Source organism: Netta rufina (genome assembly GCF_964035555.1).
Source record: "Netta rufina genome assembly, chromosome: 12".
Taxonomy (NCBI): domain Eukaryota; kingdom Metazoa; phylum Chordata; class Aves; order Anseriformes; family Anatidae; genus Netta; species Netta rufina.
In genome coordinates this window covers 19,343,404-19,369,883 of record NC_140135.1, presented here as the reverse complement: position 1 = coordinate 19,369,883, position 26,480 = coordinate 19,343,404, and the positions used below count along the sequence as shown (strand labels likewise).

The window sequence follows — 26,480 nt, the reverse complement described above, 5'->3', positions numbered from 1 at the left end:
GTTAAGCTTAAAATTTGTGTGCTTACTTATATTAACACTACTGGCAACATTTAGAAGTACTAATATACTTTTTCACTGTAATTTTAATTTATTTTAGAAATATAATACAATTTGCAGGGAAATATATATTTATAACTGAAATTCATGTGAAAAGATACAAAGTTCACCAGCCATTAAAACTTGCATTTTTATTTTGACTTTTTGATAAGACTAAGTTCCTTTTTTTTTCTTTTTTTTTCTTTTTTTTTTCTTTTTTTTTCTTTTTTTTTTCTTTTTTCTAAAAGTGTAATCATATGTGCAGATAAAAAAGCTTCAAAGATGTTTAATTTCTGGCATTTCAGCAAATTGATTTTTCATTCCTTTTGAAGGTATAATTGACCTCAGAGCCAGTGTTTAATTTTGAAAGATAATAATTAGCTCAGCCTCATCAAAGTCAGGAAAGGAGCTAAAAAGAGAAAGCGCCAGGCCTGTGCTTTTTCAGCTAATATCAACTGAAGTTAAACCCATTACGAATAGTGGCGCTTACTTCAGCTTCCTGCTTACCTTTCATTCACTGTTTAAAGCAACCAACTTTATATTCGCATTGTGTTCCACAAAAGGAAACAGAATATCTTTCTGGCTTATGTTTAATCCTGTGCATAGGTAAAATCGTGTCCTTATCTCAGCCCATGAGCATTTTCATCATATTTTCTCCCACTTCTGCTGAGGAGGAGGAGGAAGCAACCACCTGTGTGATGCTTGCCTACCTATTGAGGTTAATTTGGCATTTTTTTAGAGGCAATTGCAGCCATTTTTTGCCCAGTGGCTGTTTGGGCTTTTGTTGCATTGTTTCCTGTTGTCTTTACTCCTTCTATTTGTTTATAGTATGCATCCACATAATGGATGGGATTTGTGATTGGAGAAGTCTGTCCAGCAAAAGAGCTATTGACAGTTTCCTGGAAGTTTTGATTGGTACTCAGTGAATGAATATAAGCTGCAAGTCACCTTTAGCTCCGGTAAATCTTGTATTCTGACACATTTGTTGACATGCAGTTGACTGTGTACAAGTGGCTTGCAAGGCAATGGGGTTTGATCCATTTTAACATGATCAGAAGCAGCTATATTTAGAATAAGGTAGGTTTTTGACTCAGAGTTCCCCAAATTATGGTGGTGGAGTAGTATGTGTGCGTATGTATGTATGTTCAGTATATACTATACAGAACACCCGGACTGTCGAGGACTTTATCCTTTTTTAAATTACCACTTCGCGTTCACATGGTTAATCTAGTGCTGTCTTGGAAGTGCTGGAGCTGTAGTATATTTGCAGGGTATCTGCCATGAACTTAAGCAGTAAACCTGCTATGTAAAGGACTGCATTAGGCCTACTTTTCTGTTATATGCATTTTTTTCCAGCCCTGACCCTGCACATGTAGTAAGTTCAGTATTTGTTGGCTTAGCAGCTTTACTGCTATGTGATGTTAATTCACTCAGTGAATTCCCAGCAAGATTGTGACAGCTCACGGCCCAGTACTCCCCTCCGAAAGGTAAAGAAACTAAAATAGCTCAACCAGTCAAAAAGGTTGATCATCACCATGGGAAGAAGGATTTGAATTCATCTTTGAATTGTCATTGGTTACCAGAAAAACATTGTTCTGTATAAATGTGTTTTTTTTTTTTTCTTGTAAATATAGTAAGTTATAGTTATTTGATAATAATGCTTCTTTGAGCAGAGCTTTTTTGCCTCTTTTCTCATTCATAGTTTTCATTCCTGCTCTTTCCTTGTGGTCCCCCCTGAAATGTAAAGTTAATTGTTATCTCCTGTCCTTAGTCTCCTGCTGACCAGTGTAAGAAAATCCATGCTGGCGATGAGGTGATCCAGGTCAACCATCAAACTGTGGTAAGTACTTTAGAAGTTCTGGTCTGCAGGCTTTGACTGTTCCCACTGCTAAAAAGACAATAATTCTTACTAGGTAACTGTAGCAAACTAGATCACTCTTTATGCCTTTTAAAATATTATAATCATTGCTTACATTTAATTTGTGCATTTTTATTTTTTTAAATTGTCATTAATTAACCCAGAAGGATTAAGCCAAACATATTTTCTCTAGCTGCCGTTCAAGATTGTGGTCCCAGAATCAACACTGACAATTTACAGTGATTGCACTGGTTGTAGTTCTTAGATTTCCTGTTATGGATATGCCAGCAAGTTTAACTTTTTCCCTTAAACAGAAATATGCATTTTCTTTAATCTGGGATTCAGACTCAAAATGCAGGAATTCTGTAACAGCCATATATTTCTTTTCATATTTATTTTTAAGGTGATGAGCAGTTTTATAAAGTTGGTGGAACTGTTAATCCATTTCATATTGCATAAGCATATGTATGGGGAAGCGTGTGTTAAGTCTAAGATACTGTGGTGCCTGATCTGTGTACATTTAAGTGTGCCTACCATTGTATTTTTCACAGCGTATGCAGTTATTGTTTATGTGTACCAACCTACATTTCATTTTATTTACAAAACCAGAAAAATTAAGAAACCTCTTTGGCATTTGTGGGAGGTGAAAATGATTAGAGAGCAAATATTTTCTTTTCAAAAGAAGTATAACTTCCTCATTTTTACTTACAATTTTAATGCAACATGAAACTCTTACATTACAGAGGATCTGTGAGTTGTCACAGTACAAGTTGAAATATGCATTAGACTGGCTTTCTCCATCAGACATACTCTTCAAGTGACAAACCTGATTTAATCTTTACTCCCAGAGGTGAAAATCCACTCATTCAACTACTCAAGAATTGGCTTTCTGGGTAGCAACTTCCCATGTGTGTTATAACGAGCCCAAAGTGTTTGATGCTTGTAATCCCTCTCTATCTAAGGGCAGGCACGCTGCCAACAGCTGAGTCAAGTGGCAGAGAATACTTTTTCAAAAAAACAAACCTCACTGTTAATTATTCATTCTGAAGTCTGTAACAAGCTATGAAAAGGGATAAATGGCAAGCAGTTTCTTTCAGAAATGTATTCTTCCTTTGCAAATGCTGAGCATGCTTTATTCTGTCTTCCTTGTGACTGTTTAAAGTCAGCCAGTAATTTTTAGTGTTTGTGTTTCAGAGGTATGTGTCCAACTGCGAACTATACTTTGCTTCTTCACCCAAGCTATCACAAGTTGTGACAATTGATATCATACTTATAAATACCATTATTTCCACTAGTGGGATAGAATAATTCAGAGGTTTCTTTAGGTTCATTAGGTTCATTAAATTCCCATATAGTCAATATCTTTATACTAGTAAGGCCAGCTCACAGAATGCACTTGAGATGAACAGTCCATTTCAACCCACTTGAAATGAACAGTCCTGGGGGCAGTTGGCAAACTGTACAAAACAAGTCTTGCATATCCGTGGTGGTCTTGCACGTTTTCCAGAGCTACAGACTGTCTTGTTCACCCAGCAGTGGAACATGTAGGCACAAAGCACTCCATGCTTTCACAAAATGTATACACAGGACAAAAAGGCCAAAAAAATATATAAAAATGGAGAAATACACTTTCCTCTGAAATTTCTGTGTTTCAGAGGATTTGTATCACATAAAGTTTCTCTTAACTGTTTTGAAAAGATCTGCTCTGAAGATGGTTAGATATAGTCATTTTGTTTTACCATTAGTGAAAATACTTTCCTGATTAAAGAAAGTGTAGGTTTCTTTCATTAGGTGCTAATCCTGTAGCTGACTATTGGCATCATCTCATCTGATTTAGACTAAAATAGGCCAGTGTATTTTCTGGATAAATTGATGTTTGCTCATTTACTAAGATAATTAGATTTTTTCAAAACACTCAGTGACGTTCCCACAACCTGTAATATACTGTTCTGTTAGTTAATTATTCTCGTTGGAGGGGAGTGGGGGGGTGTCTTTTTGTTTGTAGTATGCATTTGATCTTGATCTATTTTTATCTATTACACTGGAGACCCAGTTTCTCATTTAGGCATTCTCAGGATGTAATCAAACTACCTCTTCACCTTTTCTTTGGTAACCTAAATAATTGGAGCACTCTCAGTTTTTCATCCTAATGCATGACCCTCCTTGACAACCTTTTCATATTCCCAACTGTGATACTTTGCATATTTAACATCGAGCTACAGAGCTGTACAGTAAAAACATATTCATTCGTAGGTAAAGCAGTACTCCTGTGCTAATATAGTACAAATAAGTCTGTACTTTTTAAAAGGCTAATGTTCATTTTCATCCTACATAGGCAAAAATTAATCTAATAGGATACTGATTTTTTTCCTTAAGTAATAAAAAATAATTTCAATTTATTTCAATTTGAAATTCATCAGGAGGTCCATTTTAAGAGAAGAATCATTACCCATTTCATAGCTGAGCAAGGAGTAAGCTCTTAAACAGGTTTAAGATGTAGAGTTGAAAACAGTTGTACTGTCCCTGCATTCCAGTGGAGTCAGCACAGATAACAGCACTTTTAATCTTGGAGGCATTTCTCTGGGGTTGTAAAGCTATAGCAGAGGATTAAGTATGCTGACAATGTCAGTCCATTGGATTGCTGATGTGTGGAGTTAAGTATTTTGGTATTGATGAGGCTAGAATATTTTGGCTTTATGTCTTCAAAATAATTGAATTTTACTTAAAATTCATATGCTACTTTTATATAAAGCATTATCTGAATTAAGTAAGAAATGATCAGATTGCTAAAGATAGCTGTATTCATACTCTTACTGAAATCATTTATATTAACAAATATATTAACATTATTAACACAAAAAAGAACACTTATTTTAATTCTTCAGTGTAGTTGAAAGTTTTAAAAAAATGAGTTCCAAAAGGGAAACAGCTTAAAACTTATATAATGCAACAGTTGAAGGAGTTAGAAATAAAAGATTTACTACGTCAAAACTGGTCAAGCCAATGAACCCTCTGTTATATAATTATGAACATCAAAGTAAAAATAATAGTACTTTAGGCAAGAAATTAATTAAATCAGTTGATTCACCACTAGCTGTTAAGATCATTTAATCATTATCCAATGTCCTTATTTGCTTTTTTTTTTTTTTTTTTTTAATAAAACAGCACAAGAAACTTGGTAAATAAGTTACACCTTCTAAAATCCAATGACATTAGCTCTTTTTCTTTTACCCTACTAGTAACAACAGGCACTAGTTCTTGCCTGTTGGCAAAAAATGGAATGCCTTGTGGAGTTTTTCTTTCCTCTCCTATGAAATTAAACAGAAGTGCTGAATATACCACTGTGCATTTATTTGCTTACAAAAATAATAATTACACCTCAAGTTCTGTGAATAGTATTTTCTGCTGCTTAGTTGAAATAAAAGGAAAGTAAATTTCATTTTGTCTTAACTTTAACTAACGTTGTTTTATGGATGGGATGTGATTCTTTAGTCAGAGAATTGGGACTGTCGTGCAGTGAAAATAGGGTGAAATTAAAGATAAGTTTGTCTGTGGCCAAGAAATATTTGTTTCTTTCAAATTTCCATAATAAGAATAGTAGAGAATATAAGACAAAGAGAAGAAACCCAGTCATAACAAATATATATATATATGTACATCCATTCTCAGGATGGAAGCAAAGCTGATAAATTAAAGCCAAATCATCTGCATATGTTTACTGAAGGGACTGACACTTGCAATTGCAACTCACTAAGCAAGGATTTTTAATGAGTTGTCTGCTTTAAGATAACATTGTATGCTGTGGAAGCATAAGGAGGCAAACTTACTAGTCAATACTACGCAAGGTTTTACAGGTGATTTAGAGGATTATGAAGGATAACTAAAGACTTTAAGAAAATGGAATGTTAGATGAATTACAGTATAAGTTTATGAAAAATAATTTTTTTTAATGTTCTACATTTGATAATTTTTTCAAACAGAAATCTTCCAGATCCAAACAAGTATTGATATAGATGTTAGATCTACTTTTGTATACAAAAGTGTTAGGTAAACTAGGGAAAATAGTTCAGAAAAATGAAAACCTTTTTCCTTTTACTTTTTAGGATTAGAATTTGAAGGTCATTTGATAGGACAGAGAGCAATAATAATGCTTTTAGTAATTCATGTTGAAAGCTAAATGTTACTCAGGAGCAGCTGGCAAGAATCCTGAAGTCAGAATGTAGTAATTAATCCCAAATCAACTCATCACCATGGAGGTGATGTGACTGAAAATGGCAAAGATGAACTTGGAATTAATCAGGAACATGTTTCCAGGAGAAACAGAGTTTTAATACCATTGTCTTGACATTGGTAATATCTTGTCTGAAATACTGTGTGATGTTCAGGTCATTTGCAGTCTTCAAAGGTGAATTTGCGTAAGAACATTTGCAAATGTAATGGGGTAAAAAGGAAAATGTATTGAAGGATTTTTTTATTTTTTTTAAAAGGATTTAAATTTTGGTTACCCAGCCAGCTAGGTCTATAGGCTATACAGACCAGGAAAGGAAATAACTGTTTAAGGAAGAGAACAACACTGTAGAAGAGCAAGCATCCATGTGAACATCTGTAAGAAAATTTGTGGTGAAATTTGAGAGGTCTGATTAAGATGGTGACTGAAGAACTGATGAATATGATTAAGTTACAGCTGCCTACAACTATGTAGAAGGGATAACAAAAGGATGTAGTAGCCTAGAACAGCTCTTTCCGTTCAAACACATTTGCTTTGTTGTGTAAGGTGTTTGTTATGTTACATCTAAATAGCTGTTATTTTAAAATAATGGGGATGCATTTTCATAGTTGATAGGTTCATTCTTTGGAATGGAGGATGCTCTGTAAATACATGAGCCACAGCCTAATGCCCTTTCATACTGCTCATTGTCTGTCAAATTTTGTACTTTGAAATTAGCATGAACACTGTTTGGATTTATAAAAATGTCTAAATCCCTGTTGCTGGTAGGTTGCATTCTGAATCCCATTCATAGAAATCTGAGTCTTCTAAAAGAGAAGATACAAAGTCAAGAGCCCTGTAACAATTAATGATTTCCAGCACTAATTTATTTATGTTAAGATATTTATTGAATTAATATTCCAGATTTATGTGTGTTGAATTGGAAATTTGAGTCTTAATGGGTGCTCACTTTAGATGGAGGTAAATCTGTAGCCGTGGTGATAGGTCATATGATCTGTGTTTCAGCACACTGTGTTGTGAAATGCAAGTAGGAAAAGGAGAGATAAAAACTGAACAATAGATGTCATGACAATTACAACTTCTTCCCCCCAAAAAAGTCATTTGGTTTGCAAAGAAATTTCCATGTATCACTGAATCTCAGGATTCTGCCTTTCAAAAGGGCTTAGTAACAGTGTCTTCCAGTAGCACATTTTGCATTATCTTGGAATCTTGCTGCATTTCTCTGTTATTTAATGAAAATAACTGTAAGATAATAGATAAACGTTGGTATTTCCATCATCAACTATTTTTAGTAACACTAAGGATATTAATGAGGAGAGTGAATCAGCTACAGGTGTTAATGATGAGCTTTCCAATCAGTGACAGAAAGTCTTATGATCTCGCAGCACATTTTTGTTTAATAATAATTTCTGATTTCCATGTTAATGAAACTAATTCCCTTGATAAATTCCCTAGCCTGGGCAGTATTGTAAGGCAAAGTGAATTACCAACAGACTTAACATACAAAAGATGACTGTTTCTTTAACAACAAGTTGAGTTTGCTCATCTCTCCCTCCTCTCTCTCCTCCCCCCTCCCCTTTTTTTTTTTTTTTTAATGAAAATATGAAGAAAGGTCATACAGTTAAGATTCAAGTAAATATCCAGATGGGTTTGCTTATGTATTGAAAGAGCCTTGAGGGGAAACATCTGTCCTGGTTCATGTAGGGGTTAGGTCCTACTGGAGTCAAAGCAAAATTACTTGTTTGCAGGTGGTGTGCAATATCATATGTTCTAGTTATTTAGTAAATACCATTCTGTACAATTGATTTCCAGATCAAATGCCCAGCAATGCAGTTCTTAAACTCATTTTTAGTTTAAGGTCTGTCTTTTTGCATCCTAGGTAAGATTAAAGCTGGTCAAATGATACAGTGAGTTTAATGTGCATAACTCTCAGAAACACATGGAGGTTTAGCCTACCTTCCTTCTGGCAGGTGCACTGTGTATTTTTGTATTTCTTGGAAGTTTTTCTTTTTTTTTTTTTTTTCAGAGTCCCAGTCAGTACTTAGAGGTTGACAAAACAGTGAAGGAATTGAAGGATCACATTTATGCTTTATCCCCAGAATTTTTGGGAAAAACAGAGAAATTAATATAGATATTCTGTCCACTAAGCACTCAGAGTTCCACTCTGAGTTGTTTTCTAAATTTGTACCATGACAAATACACATAATGAGTTTTGAGGAAATCAGCATGGAGGTAAATAACTGTGGTGGTGGTTTTAACCACTGGAATCCTTTGATAAGCCTCAATGTGTTCAACAGTCCTGCTGTTTTTTCAGTTCCTTTTATAGGTGAGTATGTCATGGACTTAATGCCTATGCACTCATCCACAAATGCAGTGTTTAGTGTTTTCTTCAGATTTTTTGTTGTTGTCGTTGTCTATCATGTTAGGAATTTTTAATGTTAGTTTATTTTTCATACAGATCATCCATCAATCATCATCAGCCAGATAGCCTTTATTTTAAAAAAGGAGAAAAGGTGCTTGTCCAGCATGAACATGGTTTGGATGTATAAAAATGCCCAAATCCCTACTGCTGGTGGGATGTGTTCTGAATCACATTCAGACAAATCTAGATCTTCTAAATGAGAAGGAAAAAGCCATTACTGGGGGACTCTGAAGAAGATATTGAAGAACAAGAAGACAAACTAGTTTACTGTGGGTTAATGAGCAAGCTTTGTTTTTCTGCATATACTACTTATGCAGTCCCAACTACAAAATCATCAGTTTTAGGTATACAAAATTACTATAGCATTCTGGATATTTATATCATTATAATTTTATGGTAAAGAAATTTAGCACCATAGGGACTAAAATTTTTTAGTTATTGTTTTCAAAGTTACCATATATTGCACTTTCCACTAATTAACTTACTTGTACTTTCTATGAGAAAATTAATCCTTTAAAATAGACTATAGCAATACATTTTTTCCCCTGGAGCCGTTTTTTCTGCACTGCTGATGTACAAAGCAATAAAAATTATCGATTGAACAATCCTAAATGTAAACTACCAAAGAAAATTAAACTTCTGCCTGCCTCTTACCTTATTCAGTGAGTTATATTCATCTCTGTTTCTTCTATGTTTAACATCTAAATTAAAGAGTATTTTCTTTGGACTAATTAAGTCAATTGTACTTTTAGCCAGTGAGTATCAAATTTCCTGTGATTCTCATCTTTTCTCTTTACAAACTGTATATTACTGTGGTGGCAATTTTCATTGCTGGCATCTGACAGTATTTTGCACATTCTTTGGGTTATGAACAAGGAGTACAGCAGCCGTGTGACTTTCCACACTCTGCTTTGTAGGTCTGATTTACAAAGAGAACAAATATATGGAAATAGCGTGTTGTATTACAATATGCAAATCTGTTTAGCAGAGAACATGCACCATGACTAGACCTTTACTGTGCTGTGCAAAGAGAACATAACAATGCCCTGAATTTGTTGATTTGAGTGTAATGGCTATCCTAATTGCTCCAATTTCATTTATTCAGGAAAATAAAGCATCATGCTAGCCTTTTTTTCCTTCATTAATCTAATTTACATGTTAACTTTTATTACCGAGTGAAATATCTTAACCCATACTGTAGAACCTGATTAACTGAATGGTAAAAAACTTTAAAGGAGCAAAAAAACGTTTTGCTGAACACATCTCACCACAGCTAGAAGCCAGTAATTGCAATTAAAGACTGTTTAAGAATAAATGTCAAAATCTGTCTGAAGGACTGGTTTTCAACTAAGATTTTTAATCCACTGTAATGACTTCTATTTTCACAAAGATATTTTTAGTAATACAATTTATAATAACATGTCCAAATTCCTATGAGCATTTTATCATAGCCTAGTAGTAATGATTGCAGACTTCTCTTTAATAGATCTTGCTATTTAATGGTTTTGTCATTAAGGTTCTCCTTGGAATAATTTATCATTAGCTTAATTATTTATCATTCTTATCTAAAAGGAGCACACAAAACTCCAAAGGCTTCAGCATTCTGAAAATTACAGCAATCTATAAAAATCAAAAATAGTCCGTCCACTTTTAAATTTAAAATTCAGCAAAATATATGTGTGTGTTTCTACACAAATATCCTGTCATGTTATAAGCAAAGTGCAAACCAGAAGCATTTGTATGGAATGGAAGTTGAGATATTTTTGTTTAGTTGTGGTCTGTTTGTGACCAGTGCATTTTTAGAGAGTTTTCAGTAAACCAGCAATGTTAAAAATAGAATAGAACTGTAAAGAGCTATTAAAATGCTTTTTAGCACTATGAGACATACAGTGCTTTCCAAGCCAAATGTTCACACTTGGGATCCGGGCTTCGGCCCACTGTAGAAATCAGGTATAAACCGTGAAGTTCTAGCTAAACTTCTCTCAGGCCTTTGTGAGAGGATTTGAACCTCCACCTTCATGTATAATCAATTATCTTCCTCTAAAAGGAAGTAATTATAAATGGTACTTGATATAATATGCTGATACATGTAGACTGCACTGATTCTGAACACTTAAATCTAATTTTTTAATATTTTATTTTTAATAGTAGTGGGAATACACATTTTGGTCATGTTACCATGAACTTGCCAGTTAAGCATAGTCAAGGGGCATAGCAAATATAATGGCACCAAAGGCTCGCATACACTTGTACAGCTCCAGCTCTTGGATTCCCTAAAGCATTTTATTCGTAATAGCTCACTTCAAGGCTGCCACAGTTCAGCCTCAGTAATGTTGTCATTGCAGAAATGCTGTTCACACACAGTGCTCTGATTCCTAAGAGCTGTGGTCATTTTTATCTAATCACGAGTAACCTACAACAGGCCTTTACTATGGTCCTTTATTAACACAATAAAAATCTGCTGTATTTGGAATAGAAAAAGGTGAGAAGAGTTTAATACAGGCTACTTTTAGAGCTGCTGGGAGCTCAGCTTTTCTGTAAAAGAAAATTACTTTTGCAGGACATATTCCGTGCAGGATTGGATCCATACTGCTTTGTTTAGCAGAACTGGGGGAGAAGGTGACCATCAGTGTTCAAGTTAAAGCCTGATTCACTTCAGTAACATCCTGCACCTATTCACTTTTCTTCAGTAGCAACTCTAGAAATCAAATCTGAATTGGAGAAAATGTGATTTTAAAAAAAGGCTAGGAAAGTCCTCCAGAGTCCTCCCTATAAATATTTCTGCAGGCCTTGCTGTTTCACACAGCTAAATGTGAACCAGTAACCTCATTGTCACTTACAAGAGGTCATTCTTTCTAGTAACTCCTTTCTATATAGGCTTGCTCTTGTAATTTGAGTTATTTCCCAGTAATAACAAGGTGAGACTAAGTGAAGGAGATAGCTGTGCTATAGAAGACAAATAAGGATAATTTTTCAGAAGCTTTTTTTCTGGGTTTTGTGTGTGTGTGTGTGTTTGTTGGCGTGTCCCCTATAGTAAATCCTTTAGGAAAGGAGGGATTATACTTTTGGTCTTTGTCCATTGGCTCATCATTGGCTTCCTGTAAAATACCTGCCTCCTCTTATTCCTTATCCTATCTCCCTGCCCTCTTTTTCAGTAATGCTTTCACTACCTGGGGAAAATACTAATACTAATACTAATATTGTGTCTGTTCAGAAGCAACATGCACATGGAATGGCTATCCAGTCAACCATTTTGTATAAAAGGGGAGTTTTGCTTGTCTTTCTCTGAGGGGTATTAATTTGGGCCTTTGCAAAATCACTTCCTGAAATCTGTGTGGCACTTGTTATACCCTAACTATTTTTGAAACATCAGTTCTACTTGCAAACTTGATTTAAAATGTACGGTGACCTCACAGATTATCTAAAGGGAGACAGTGTTCACTTATGCCTTATTTTGTTGAGAAACCTAGCAAAAAGAAATAACAAAAATAACCCAGATTCAGCAGCAGCATTTCAGTCCAACAGAATTAATCAGAAACTCTTTATAAAAACTGCTTATGTTCAGAAAGAGCGGGCTGTAATACACCTTCCCAGCTAATAGAAGAGTTCCTTCACATGTAAAGTTAAATGGAAAGCTTTCAAAATTCAATTATGGAATTTTTTCTTAGGTTGGCTGGCAGCTGAAGAACCTAGTAAATGCACTGCGGGAAGACCCAAATGGAGTGATTTTAACCTTGAAAAAACGTCCTCAGAATACTCTGGTTTCTGCTCCTGCCCTGCTGAAAAACGTGAGGTGGAAGCCTCTTGCGCTTCAGGTAAGAAGGCTGCTGCAACTCTGGTGTCATGGCAAATTCTTTCCACTAATAAAGGAAATCTCTAGAATTGTTCCTTCTGATGGGATGAACAGGAACCTCTTTCAAAAGCCCTATTTCCTTTGAAATACAGTGCTAAGTTTGTGTGGCAATATGTGTCAATAAGGTTGTTTTCCTCTGTTTTTCCCTGAATTTGGGAACCACAGGAATTCACAAAAGGAAAGAATATCTATGAATAATACTGCTAAGAAAGTAAGCAGCCAAAGATTCAGTAGTTTTCTTTGGCTAGCAAAGGCCTCCCCTTGCCTCTCCTTCTTTCCATTATTTCACAACCTATCACAACTACTTGTTTTCACCAAGAGTGGTAGTCCTTTTGAATTTCAGGAAAAGTCTGCTTCTATCCTACATTTCTCCTCTACTTGTTTTTGGTAGCAATGCTAATAGAGCCTCTGATATTTCTGCATAAATATGCCTTGAAAACCTGTTGACATTTAAAGAAAAATAAATAAATAAATAAATAAATAAAAAACGTCACAGCTGGTTCTTCCTACAACATCAACATATGTTGTAGAAACAACAATAAAAAAGACTGACCTTAAACATGCATAGTCACTAACTTAAAAGCTTGCCTTCAGTAGTTACATTTTGTCTTTAATACTGTATAACATTCTGTAATAAGTGTATACACTTTCATAACATGGAAACTTAGTTGTTTTGCTTGATTCGCAAGATATGTGGATGTGTTTCTAAATGAATGGAACAAAGCAAACCCTACAACCCTATGCAGACAAATTTTCTTACTGCCTGCCACTTCCTGAACCTTTCATTCCCCAAAGTGCCTGCATCCTACACAGCTGCTTCACTTAAGCAGTTTGTGCAATCCCTGCAGCTCAGGAGTGCTGACACTTTGTTTCACTGCCATCTTTCCTTTCTCTGTGCTACCTTTTCTGGGTGAACTTCATATGAAGTCTCCAGAGCTAGCAAAATGGAAATTGCACTTGTAAGAGTGCTTCCATAGAGATCCTCTCCTTATATTATTATATTAAAGAATTTGAATTCACAAGAATCACAAATTCAGGAAGCTTTATGATGCCAATATCTGTTCTATAAATGACTTGATATTTTCAACAAAACTTGTCATCCTTTGTCATGGTTGTCAGATAAATGAAAGTGCACCAAGCTATTTTTGTGGATTTATCAACAATTTCTATTTTTGTGACGTGTTCTCTTCTGATGGCCCAGAGCCCCTGAGGAACAAAGGGTGCTTTAAGTGTGATTCTCACTAGGATGTTTCTTCTATGCCAGAAAACAGTAGTGAGGGATTTCAATAAACATATAAATCATCTCAGGAAATAAAAAGAGCACTGCCAATATTATTTCTTAAGGGTAGATTTTGTAATAAGTTATAAACTAACTTCACGGTTTTGGCATCTTGTGGTCTTCTTTAGTCTTCATGCCACAGAAGTGAGCTCAAGTGATAGGACCTAGAAAAAAAAAAAATCCAAATGCAGTTCTCAGTTTTACCAGTTTCTTACCTCTATCTGGAGTTATTTATTATTGTCATTAATGGCTTGGAACTAGCATGATTAGATTTCAAGATGACACCAAAGCTTGTATTTCCTGGACAGCTGACCTAACAGCTTGATACTGCTGAAAAACAGTGATCTCACTTCCCTTGCCCTGTTCTTGGCTGCCAAATGTCCTTGCCTTTGTCTGACTTTGGCATTGTTTAGATCCTCCAGATCAGTTTAATTCATTGAATTGGTAGGGAGGCTTCTGGTTTTATTTATTTGTTTTTCTGGAGCTTTTTATCACTAATGGATTAAATTGGCACTCAGAGCATCAGAGGCTGACAGACTCTCAAAAAATAAGTGGAATACACTCCGCATAGACAGAATTTTTTTTTACTTTAGACAAAAGTAACCAGCTGCATGAATGTAGGATATGGAATGACTGGCTAAGTAGCAATCTGTCAAAAAAGTCTGAGTTAAAGTAGATGAAAAACTGAAAATAATTCAGCAAATGTCAGACTGTCACAAAAAAGGGTAACGTAATACACCATGAAATAGAACACATGCAAAGCAATTCTTCCATCCTGATTTAGGATCGGTAAGGTTTAAACAGCAAATCTCTGAACAGTTTTTGACTACAAGCTTTCTTTTCTTACTAGCAGTTGTCTGATTTTCTTCTGTATTTTCCTTTTTACTTTATTGCTTAAGATGTAAGAAAAGAAATATAGATATATCAAGATGAAACAAACCTAAATCTTCTAGAAAAACCAGAGAGAAACATTTGCTTTTCTTTGCTTCCCTCCCCTGATATACTGTAGAAAGCAGGATCCTAGAGGAATCAGGCTATTAGCTCCATTACCTAGGAAGTGACAGTCCTTTTTCTGAAGAATATTGCATAGTCATTGATGGGAGATGTATAAAGTTCTTCTTTAGAATAATTAAAAATAGAATAATTTTAGAATAAATTTATTTAGAAGAAATCATGCAAACACTTTTGTACATAGCTACATGAAGTATTGTATGTGTACTATTTACAAATACGATGATTCTTTCACTAAATGCTAAAATGTAACTTATTTCTCATGCAAAACCACTACATAGTTTGGGAAGGAATACAGACAGTAGGATCTCAGAACTTGAAATTCAGAGGCCTGAAATATTTGTTAGCTCTGGCTGGTATTCAGCAGGAAGTTGTTATGTTTTTTATTATTGCCTAAGGTTCTTATAGGCATTGTGATTTATTTATTTTTTCACAATATTTATGTTAAAAAGCATACCAAGTAGTTAATTTTTGAATTATTAGAGATACAGAATTTGTGAATGTATTTTTTTGGTCTAATTGTAGTATTTCTGTGCTGTATATAGTTTCCCTTGATGGATAAGTAACATCAGCAGACTATTAAAATAGGCTGACATTCTGTTACAGTTATCTTTCAGTGAGACATTTCAGTCATTTTCTCATTTTGTCTCTAGTTGACATTATGTTATAATAGAAATCTATTTTCATTTTTAAACTCCGATTGTCTTCCCACTCAACACTTACTTTATCTTCAATGGCGAATAGTACTCTTGTGTTTTGTTTTGTTTAAAAAAAAAATAAAAATAAGCACACCAGAAACTTCATTCAATGAAAGTACATTTATTGTATTTTTTATTTCTATAAATATTTAATGAGAATATTTCTTCCTGTTACAAGTACTTGACCTGGAACATTAAACTTTTTACTGTTTTGCTTGAACTATAGAATCTGCTCTGTAGTGACATGAGTAGTAAAACTAGTCAAACGGTGACAGTTTTCTAATAATTTTTGCATAACAGAAAATGCATGTTATGCCCTGAAACTTTTTAAGTAACTTTAGAATAATTCTACTCAAGTAGCTCATTTCAGATTTTGAAAACTATATGCATTTGGAGAGATGTCGCTTTATAAATAAATATAAATATTTATAAATTCTATGACATTATGAGAAGGAAAATAACAAATCTGTTTAGATTAACTTGGAAATTAGGGTGCTGCCCATATACTTTCATGTCTCAGTGAGAAATGTCTTGGGCAAGGAAACTCTTGAAACACCTCATGCAAAGAAAATGTGGCAAATAGTTGTGTTTTGTTCTCCTAAATCTCTTCTTTTAGAGGAAATGATGAACAGTGAATCCCTTTTCTTCTTAGTGCTACTCATTATTTTTCCATCGTATTCATGTGTATCATTGCATTCTCTTACTCTGAGGACAAAAATTATTTACACACTTTAAAATGTGTATATTTCAAGTTTCAAAAATTTATAATCCAGAAGACTTGAACACACCGTGAATGTACCAGTTCTTTTAGAGCACAGCTGTAGCAATTTGCCAATATGTGAGAAATACTCATTTATTGTGAGTAATAATATTAAAGTTTCTGTTTCTTAGTTGTGAGTAGAAGTACTTTTATTGTTGAACATTCAGCCTTTCTTAATAGCAGCTTGTCCAATAAGCAATTAGCTGTCTGTATCACTAGCATGAATGAATCTGTTCCGACAAAAATGCCACACTGTAGGAATTCATAGGGTGATACACAGTTACAAAGCCCCATTTTCCCTTACCGCAGGCAATCCATGTAGAAGAGTGACGCCTGTGTATTTTCTGTGAATTCACCCATCAGGGGAATTCTGGGGATTGAGTTTATTCCTTCAAAGGAGAAAGCAGAGACTCAGTACCCCATCCTTAATCTTCATATTCCCTCAGAAGGTAAGGGATGTCAATGTTCAAGCCTATTGTTGCTGTATTAATGGGCTTTAGCAGCTTCCTGTATCTTGTCCTGCTGTTTTTGCAGGATGGACTGGGGCCATATGTTTGTTGTTTTGAACAGCACTTTTAAATAGATACACTATTTAATTATCCCCAATATTTGCAAAACACACTCAGGATCATAGCAATATATTTTGTTTCCAAAACAGTTGTTTGTTTTTTTTTTCCATTTGGCAAACAATTGTTTATTTCTGGTGAGGGTTGATTTTACCATTTATGTTTCAATTTTATTCTGGTATTGAAGCATTGCTTAATTATTTTCAAGTTTTTCAAACTTGCTAGCCAAAATAAGGGGAAACAGATAGTATTTAGAACGTAAAAAGTAACTAAAGTGATAAAGAAGAGTGGAAAGGAAAGATCTTATTTTCTGGGAATTATTCACAAGAGACTTGGTATAGGTAATTTCTCTGTGAAATTGGGTTTCTGATTGTCTGTTGGTGACAGTGATAATTTATGTTTTGACCCATGGATAAATTGGGTATCCAACTGCAGGTAAGTTGGAGGTTTACTAGAATATGTTCTGTTTAGTCTTTTTACTGTTATTGTCACTAGAAAATTGTTGAAATAGTGATTGTATGCTAAATGCAGTGGTTAATACTGTGTATAATGTAGTAGGTCTTAATTTCCAGACAAGGTATGAGAAAGACAGTCATGAATGATACTTGTCATGGGCAGTGACTTTTTATCTATTTGTACTGATGAAAGAAACCCAAAACACTTGATCAGAGTAAGAGAGGTTTAACAGTAAAGCAGGGAAGACTCTAATTTGGACCCCTATGCAGACTGATGTTCTCAAGGAAAAATATCCTTAGCCACTATTTAAAATTGCTTGTACTCGAAACACATAAAAATATTCTCAAAGTTTATCTCTAGAAGACAGAAAGCCTTGCATTTCAAAAAAGATTACAATTGGTCTTTGTAGTCTTCATCCAAAAATGGCTAATCCAAAAAGAGGTCATGATTTGTAAAATGGTGCTTGTTGATCTAAGTGTTGTTTGTAGCACTGAAAACATTAATTTGTTCTTCATGTGTTTGGGTTTTGTTTGTTTTACAGCCTGTAATTCCAACCAGTCCAACAAGCAGTTCTACAACACCAACAAGTACAATGGGCATGTCCTCCAAAATGGAGAACTCAGCACTCCAAGATGTTTACATTCTTTCTCCTATGTCAGGACTTTATGGCCCCAGGTATTTACTTCCTAGTGAATGTGAGCTTTTGACAAAATAATAATAATAATAATAATAACATTTTAATTTTACTAGACCAATAAAAGTAAACAAAATAAAAATGCCCAAACCCATATATTTAGTAAAATTAAGAGTTAGAATTGCATTAAGTAACGTATCTTTGTTTTGAGACATTTTTACCTTTGATTTAGCTAGATACAGGTTGAGCAAAACCTGGTTTGGGTCCTAAACTAGAAAACCACTTAAAGAAGTCTTTAATCATTTATTTTGACTTATGCTTTTGTGACCACATGTAGCTTATTCTCAAGCATGCATTTTGCAACAGAAATCCTTGCCATCTCATGTTACACCAATTACTTATGCTTCCTTTCAAATAGTAGAAAACTTCTGAATAGCTATGTTTATCTTTCAGTTAAAATAAAATCTAATGATGATTTCTTTAACTTATATTTGTTGAAATTGAAACTCTTAAAAAGTTCTCATATGTAGCAATTCAATTACATTACTTTTTTCATTTGTAGTGCTTAGGTTAGATAGTTGGTACACTTTAGTTTTTTCATAAAATGCTTAATTTCCCTGCAATCTTCTGGCTTACAATTTTTAGGGATGAAATTGGAATAATGTCTTGTGATGACATCAGCAAATTTGGGAAATCTGGAATGAAAGGCTCTGAGTCTCCAAGTTATTTTCTGGAACACGAGAGTGGTAAATACTACACCTTAATTGAAGGTGAAGGCCATCCTTTGGGCTCTGAGTATGAGAGAAGCAGAGTTACAGGAGTGCGAAGAAGAGAAAAAACACCCACTCATGGTAGGCCTGGTTTCTTTAACATTTTTTGATTGACTGGATTTAGAAATTGTACTATGAATGCTACAGCACCCCCAAATATCTGTCGTTTTTTGTTAGATCATGACCTGTTGGCTCTGAACTTCAGACAAAAGTTTATGTGAAGGAATAATTAATATAAATACAATCTAATGTTCAGGATCAGGATTATAGAAGTTATAAATAATTTTATTGTGCAGTTCTTAATTAAAATTTGGAATAATATTTGAGTTCACATTACTTGGATAGGTAGCATTTTGATTTACCAGCTTTTATTCTGAAGCTCTTGGAGATTATTCTGGTTGTAACAGTCTTGGATATTATTCTTTAATGAAGGGCCTGAAAAGACGTGGTATTAAAGTATCTATAAGACATAAGGTCTACCAAATTCAGCACTGTATTAAATAGACTTACCAGTGTATTCTCCATGTATTTGAGTGGTGTTATTTTTGAGGCAGTAAGTTATTTTTGTAAAGTTTACAGAATTTTAAGATAAAAGATGTATTATAAATCTGTAGTAGCATGTGATTTTGGTGGTGCAAATGGCATTTCCATGCCTCAGAGAAAGGCATGACAACTCCTTTTGGTCATAATGTTCCCTGAGACTAGGTTCTGTCTTTTGATCAATTTATATGTTGCCATCAATAAGTACTTCATTCACCTACTCTGAAGCTAAAGGTTTTTTCCTTTCTCTAGTTTTGTTAAAAAATGTATATATATATATTTTTGGTGGGGTCTTTGATAGCTGGAAAAGGGAAAATATTTCACAAGCTCACAGTAGTAAAGAAAAATGTGTCTGTGAAGAACACAGGTAATGAAAACATGCTGCAGTTCAAAGGAGAGAACACCAGAGGCAGTTAATAGTGGAAGATTCGGTAACAGGTGAAACGGAACAGCTGGGGAGGGGATTTTTAAGCACTCTGGACACTGATGCTGTTGGTCTGTCTTAAAACTGGTTTAGTCTGGTGTAGGATTTGATACCATGATGTTATTAAATGTGGGTTCCCTGCTCTTTCAGTTGTTGGCACTTAGAGACTCTGTGGCTTTTTCTTCCTGTTCTCAGACTGAGGTGTTCTTTCCACCATAAATGTTAGAAGAGGGTGCAACTGAGGGCCACAGGTGCCAGAACACATTTTAATAGTTAAGATGTACAAGCATGTTGTTCCACTGTCAATAAATCTGTTTGCTGAGGTTTTCTTATTACTTTCATATGTATTTTGAATGTATTACATACATACATCTGTGGCATAGTTTACTTAATCTATCTGGCTAATCTAATCTAAACTCTAAACTACATTACCTTTTGGCTAAGATCAACATATGAGTGATGCTTACGTCATTTCACCTGCTGTTTTCAGAGTTGAGAGGGTAGATTCCAGTCTAAAAATGTGGCAGCTACAAGTATACATAAAATTACGTCAAGTGCAATGATTAATCACTGTAGAGTTCCCTAGCAAATGACATCCAGTTTCCTAAGCATTGCACTGTTCTTTTCATTCTAATAGTTTGAAAGCAATCCTGGTTTAGGTGTGGCCAGGATCATGTTTATGTACATGATCATGTTTATATATAAGAATATATTTCTTCAGAATAGAGAAATTTTAACAGATTTTTGTTACAAGTAAAACATTTTTAGTAAGTTGTACAGCCATATACTTGATGCTTATATGATCTGTAACCAGGTTAACACCAAAGAGTAGGACTCCATCTTAAGTACAGTAACATTGTCTTTATCTCCCTGATATGCAGCATGGTTCTAGAATAAAATTAGAATGAAAGAGAAATATTAACGGTGATGGAAATTGGAGCCAGATGGATGTATTTGGCTTGCTTAAAATCATGCTGCATAATGATTTCAAATTTAAGACATTGGGCTCTGCAACTAATCCCAGTAATATGCCAGAGTCTTGTGTTTATGATAGAGAGTTCTGTGTGATTTTCCCTAACTATGTGACATTGAAAATCTAGAAGGAATCTGATTTACAAATCTCAGGAATACATTTTAGTAGCTTTTAAAAGAATAGTTAAACCAGATATTTTTTTTCTTAACTACAGATTATATTGATCTGATAATTAACAGATTTCCAAATCCAAATTCTGTTCTTCTATAGTGTACATTTTAAATTTTTGACTTTAAAATGTACATTTGAATCATGAAAGTGACTGTATGTCTCTGGAAAAACATGATTTCTGGTGGGTCTAAGAAACATGCATCTGATGCTGGAGCCGGGTAGCCATGGGCTAAGTAGGAAAAATAAGAGTTCTGAAGCCTTTCATGGTTGAACAGATGCTTTCATTATTGCTAGGACTCACACAAACTGCAGCTCAAAAATTCCTGCCAGGGATTTTCCAGAATTAAAGTGATTATTACAAACCAGTTTCTGTTGCAGCTGGTGGTAAGTGGAAGAATACTCAGGAAAATGAGACCCTCAGTACTGATAATATATGCAAAATCAGTGGAGGCAAATAAGCCCATTTTTTCCAAACATTTGTCAAAATTAAGTCTTTATTTATCATGGCTGCAGTGCATTTTGTTTTTTTTTTTTTCCAAGGCTTATCATCTCATATTAGTCTTGATTCCAACATGCTCTGGTATTTAGAGTTCTTGTGGCAATGCATATCAAATCTCCTCTGTTTGTGTTACAGGCAAAAACATCATAAATCAGTATTTTTCCTTTCAATTTCTACTATTATACACAAAGATTTTCCAGTTCTCTGATTAATATTCAAGTTGCACTGTTAAAAACAGTTTATATATAGGCTACAGGTATTTGGGAAAGAACTTGCAATTAAAAATAATATGCAAAATCTCTTTTTTTCTTTGTTCAACTTGTATGTTTCCCATCCAAAATTCATATCTTTAATGTTGATCATACTGCAGCATCTCAGATTTATGTGTAACAAATCTCATCAGGGTTTCAGACTTTCCTCCTCTTGAACAGATATACTGCTAAGCTTTTTTGTTGATCTCCACTTGTTATGTGCATTTCTAGTTTCATATTGTTTGTTGTTGCTTTTTCTAAAATTTGAAATCCTTACTTGTTCTCATTCTTTTCTATGTTACTGGGTCTTACTTTTGTTTGATTTGTTGTTTTTTAATTATTTTTCCTTGTCCGTATTGTTCTTCTAAAACCAGCTTTTAGATTAGGAGTCGAGTAATAAATTTGCATTTAAAGGTTGTATCGACTTTTAGGCACATAGGAAAACTACATATATATCCATACACTGAAAATCTCAGTACTCTAGGTATATGTTATCCCCTCAATTTTCAGAAAATAGTCTTATCTGAAAACATACTTGTCTTGTATGACTGTTTCTTCTTAAATCCTCCTGTTATTTTAGTAGCTGAAAATGTTGTTTTGGGGAGATAGATGAATTAAAACCCGTATTAACACAGTAATAACCCACAGAAAATACTTAGTCATTCTAAGCAACCTGAAGAAACTGACAGTGAGAAAAAAACAGTTGTTGACATTTAAATTCTATAATTATCTCAGAAACAAACCAGTGGCAAGCTACTTGAGGAATCGAGAGATTTTTATTATTATTATTATTTTAAAGAAGTATTTAGTCAGCTGGCATATGAAAAAAGGAATCTTTGGCTTTATGGTTCAAAAAGACCTTAACCTGTAATTGAGAGGTTGTGTGTCTTTGTTTTGTGATACTAATGCACACAGACAAGGACAAAGTGCTTGTGCTTTATAGCCAGTTTTGCAGTGTGCCGAGTGTAATGGCCTGCTCTCACTGTTCTGCGGATACGATAGTAGGGAATGAATAATGCACAAGAATACCTCACAACTGCAGTGCTATAAAATCACATTAATTAAAACCCTAATGACTGAATCTTTATTTTGTTGTTGTTGTTAGCAAACTGTACTCCATCTTTTGTTTTTAAGGCAATCAATAACCTTCCTTGAAACTGTAAGATCCCCTTGTTACTCACCATGTGCTTTTCCAGATCAGATAGGTTCTACTGGATAGCTAATAGATATGTAATGTAGCTGTAGTAATAATCCTTCTAGTTTTACTAAAGCATGTTAGGTGCTTATTGTTTCTTTATTCCAAAACATCTATTTAATAAGCGAGCAAGTTTGTTTTTGTTTTTGTTTTCTTCCAGAAAAGACTTAAAAACTTCTTTATATTTACAAAAAATTTCACTGAAGCCAGTTCCTTCAGGTTGGTATAATGAAGAGGAGAATCTGGCATATGTGGTGTTCAATTAATTCTGAATGCTGCAGCTTTCATAATGTATAGGTGCTAATAAAGAGGATTGCTTTGAAGGGTTATGTCATGCCTCTAATTTACATGCATTACTTACTCTAGAGTCTTCTATTTTTAATCTTCAAAAATTTTATTTGTTCATCTTGAATTGTTTCCAGGTGATTTAAGACCTGTTTCAATGCCTACTGACTACAGTTGGATAGGGGAGTCAAAAGAACAAAACATGTACAAGAGGGGAAGCCGAGGTGAGTTTTGTTTTGTTTTTTTCCCTCTGCTGTTCTCCAAGATTTCTTTCTTTGTTTCTTAAGAACCATGAAAATATCATCACAAGGACCAAATCAAGTTTTCTTGACTGTCACAAAAAAATATAAAAGGCTCTTTTTAGTATCTGGGTTGTTTGTATTTCTGAAAATTTGAGTTTGTATCAGTAGAAGGGTTTTACTTTGATTCTAGTATGGAGACAGATAAACACCAAAGGGAAAAGAAAAAAGACTAAAAGATTTAGACATCATATGCTAATAATAACAGTTCTTGATCCTTGCAGTTCTGTAAAATAATAAGTGGTGTTATAAGTACAAGGTATCAATCAAACTTTTTTTACACAGAATGGTATTATTTCAGTCCTAAACTTTTTGCAACTGTAAAATTAATTTCAGAAAGAGCTTGAAATATTAACAACGGATATTTTTTAATTAATTGTCTTGATTATCTTTGAATTTAACTGTCTTCTTCTAGAAAGGTTCAAAGAATTTCATTGTAAAGCAGCCTTGATTTGAACACTTTTTTAATTATATTGTGGAATCCACCTTTGAGACTTCAAAATCCAAGATAACCATTTAGGTGATTAAGAGCTAATTTTCAGTTAAGGCTTCCTCTGTAAAGTTTGCTTAGATTAAAGAAGTCGCCTTCACAAATGGCATTGTTGTGGCTGACAGCTGAACATAAATCATGAACAATACATTGAAAAAGTCCATTCAAATTTTAACACCATGTTAAAGGAAACACAAAGTATTTATGCAAGTGTGCTAAAACCACCACAGCAAGTTATCTGTAGGAGTAAGTAACCTGTAGAAGATGAAAATAATAGGATTTCTAGAAAGATTAAAAAGATGCGAGAATTAGTTTATTAAAAATAAGAATAATAGTAAATTCAAGTAAATGTTAAAATATTAGAAGTACAATCTCCATCTGGTGTTACCAGGAGTTTGACACTTCATTCTGCTTTGTGGCTGAATAGCTGGGATATATTTAAGAACACTGCAGTGGAAACATTGCAAAAGTTTTGTGGAATTTGTCAAGTACAGGAGACACTTACTTTTAAATGCAAAACTTTAATTGGAAATGGCACATAAAATTCTGTAAAGATGCACTGACTCAGGAATTAGGTATATAAAGATTAGAAGTGTGTGTGCTTATAAATTAATAAAAGGAATATGCAACATGCATATGATGTGTCCTGGAAAATATTCCCAATATTCACACTGAGTGTTTTAAAGATTGCAAAGCATGTAAAAGTACTGTCGTTTTATTAACAAAGAGTTGAGGATGGCATACATAATTCTATTATAACTCAACTCCACTTGTTATATGTGTAAATATCTCTAACTGAATGGGACATTAAACATGCTGTAAATCTCATTGTCTGTTTAAGTACTGTTGAAGGTTTTAATAATAATGGTAAGTTAGATGTTACTTCTGTCTGTGAGTACCAGCCCACATGTACATTCTAAATTTGGGTGATTAAATACCACGTGCAATAAAGACTGGAAATTTTGTTTGCCTTTTCCAAATTTAAATGTAAATGGCTCCCCTGTAAACTGTTCCATAATCCTGAATTCACAGTGTTGTTTAGCAATTGTATCACTGAGATGAGAGAATGATGTAAAATTTGAGGAAGCATGCACCAACTGGTCTGTTGGGCAGATTTAAATTTGAATTCCTAGACTCCAAGATTCTGTTAACAAATTAAAAATAATTTTGTTTTCAAGGTTCATTTGATTGTCTCATCTCTATCTGTATTGTTGGAAAAAAAAAAAAAAAAAAAAAAAAGAAAAGTATTATACATTTGTGTTTCTTATTATTGTTTTGTTTTATAGTGTTGGTGGACCACCATATATTTAATAAGAATGGTTTTTCATGGCAGCCAGTACTTTCTATATATGTAAAACTGAAAAATCATCTATGCTGTATTTCCCTTGTGTTCAAGCACACTTCAGATAATATTCAGTCGAAGCAAGCTGTATGTTTCAAATATCATACCACATAGTTATCATAAACTTACATGAGATTAAAGTAAACTTGTAATAAAAGAAAATGAGGTTTTCTTTTTAGCTGGTAGTAAGCATTAACATTTATGATTGTAGGAATGAAACACAGATTCTCTGTTTTGTCTTACTGATGTTTCTTTTTTCTTTTTGTTCCATCCAACCACTGACTCTGAGAATTCCCTCCTGCGGTATCTGAGTGATGACAAGATATTGGTTATCCAAGAAGAACCTCTGACACAGAAAGACAGCAAAAGGGACACAGGTTATAGGTCAAGGAAAAAGGGCAAAAATGCAAGCAGTCCAAACTACCCCATTAGTTCATCTATGTTGACATCAACTGTTAACGTTAGGCTTGAACCTGGACAGCAAGATATCTTGAATTTCTCACTCCCAGAAAACAATACAGTTCCACTTTATCATGTAAGTATATAACAAAAGATATTACTACATTTTTATTTATTATGTTGTTACATGGAAAGAACATTAAAATCATTTCCTTTTAGGAATGATACAGGTACTAAGGCATATTTTGAACTTTACATTTTAATATTGTATTTTATGGTCCAAGAAATATTCTTAATGTTCCTTTAAAAATAGCTTTCACATAAGAATAGTCTACATGGATGAAAAAATGCAGGGCAAGCACCATTTGGTATGAGATACTTTAAGTCCAGTAGTGTTGTTAATTACTCTCACCGAGTTTAGTCAAATTCAATCATATTTTTTTCAAAGGTTTATAAGGCTCTCTTGCTCTGATAATAATTAATTATAGATTCTTTTTAAATTTATTATATATCCAATTTAGTCACTGTGTCTTCTAAAAATGTACTTAAGCTTAATGGAGTTACTGCTTATTTATATTGCAGTACCATGGTCACTGTCCAGTAATGTGAATTTGTTCATTCTGATAATGCAGGAAATATTTTGGAGTGAAAACTGTGGAGAAAGTAAAATTCAGTGGATTATAACTAACATAGAAGTAAAAAATCTCTAATAATTGTAACTGCCATAGGAACAGGCAGTTCGTGTAACTACCATGAAAAATCACTAGGTTCTCATGACTGTCAGCTAGTACAGAATTTTGTTGTATTGATTTGGACACCCTGAAATAATGAATAGCCTTCCAGAGATCGATTTTCACTGTTCATGCTTTGTATGTGTATCTTGTCCTCTGTAGAGGCCTTCTTAAGTTTTGCTCATGGTCCTACAGCTTAGGAGCAGACTGTTCCACTCTCACGATGGGGAGTAGTATCTTCAAAGTGTTTGGGGCTCAAACATTAGTATCTTCATTATTCCTCCCTGCAGTCAGTAAGGAAGCTTTTCAA

At 34.0% G+C, this 26,480-nt stretch overlaps 1 protein-coding gene across 1 annotated transcript in view; it reads left to right on the top strand.

Moving 5' to 3' along the window:
• Positions 1-26,480, top strand: part of LOC311213940 (connector enhancer of kinase suppressor of ras 2-like) — a gene marked incomplete at both ends in the record, with an annotated part of 169,756 nt that overhangs the window by 100,573 nt on the left and 42,703 nt on the right. Inside the window, 7 exons of the mRNA XM_084294277.1 lie at positions 1,808-1,876; positions 12,213-12,359; positions 17,709-17,842; positions 18,447-18,652; positions 23,047-23,133; positions 24,540-24,565; positions 25,330-25,575. Coding sequence (XP_084150403.1) covers positions 1,808-1,876; positions 12,213-12,359; positions 17,709-17,842; positions 18,447-18,652; positions 23,047-23,133; positions 24,540-24,565; positions 25,330-25,575 — 915 coding nt within the window. The remainder of the gene's footprint in view (positions 1-1,807; positions 1,877-12,212; positions 12,360-17,708; positions 17,843-18,446; positions 18,653-23,046; positions 23,134-24,539; positions 24,566-25,329; positions 25,576-26,480) is intronic.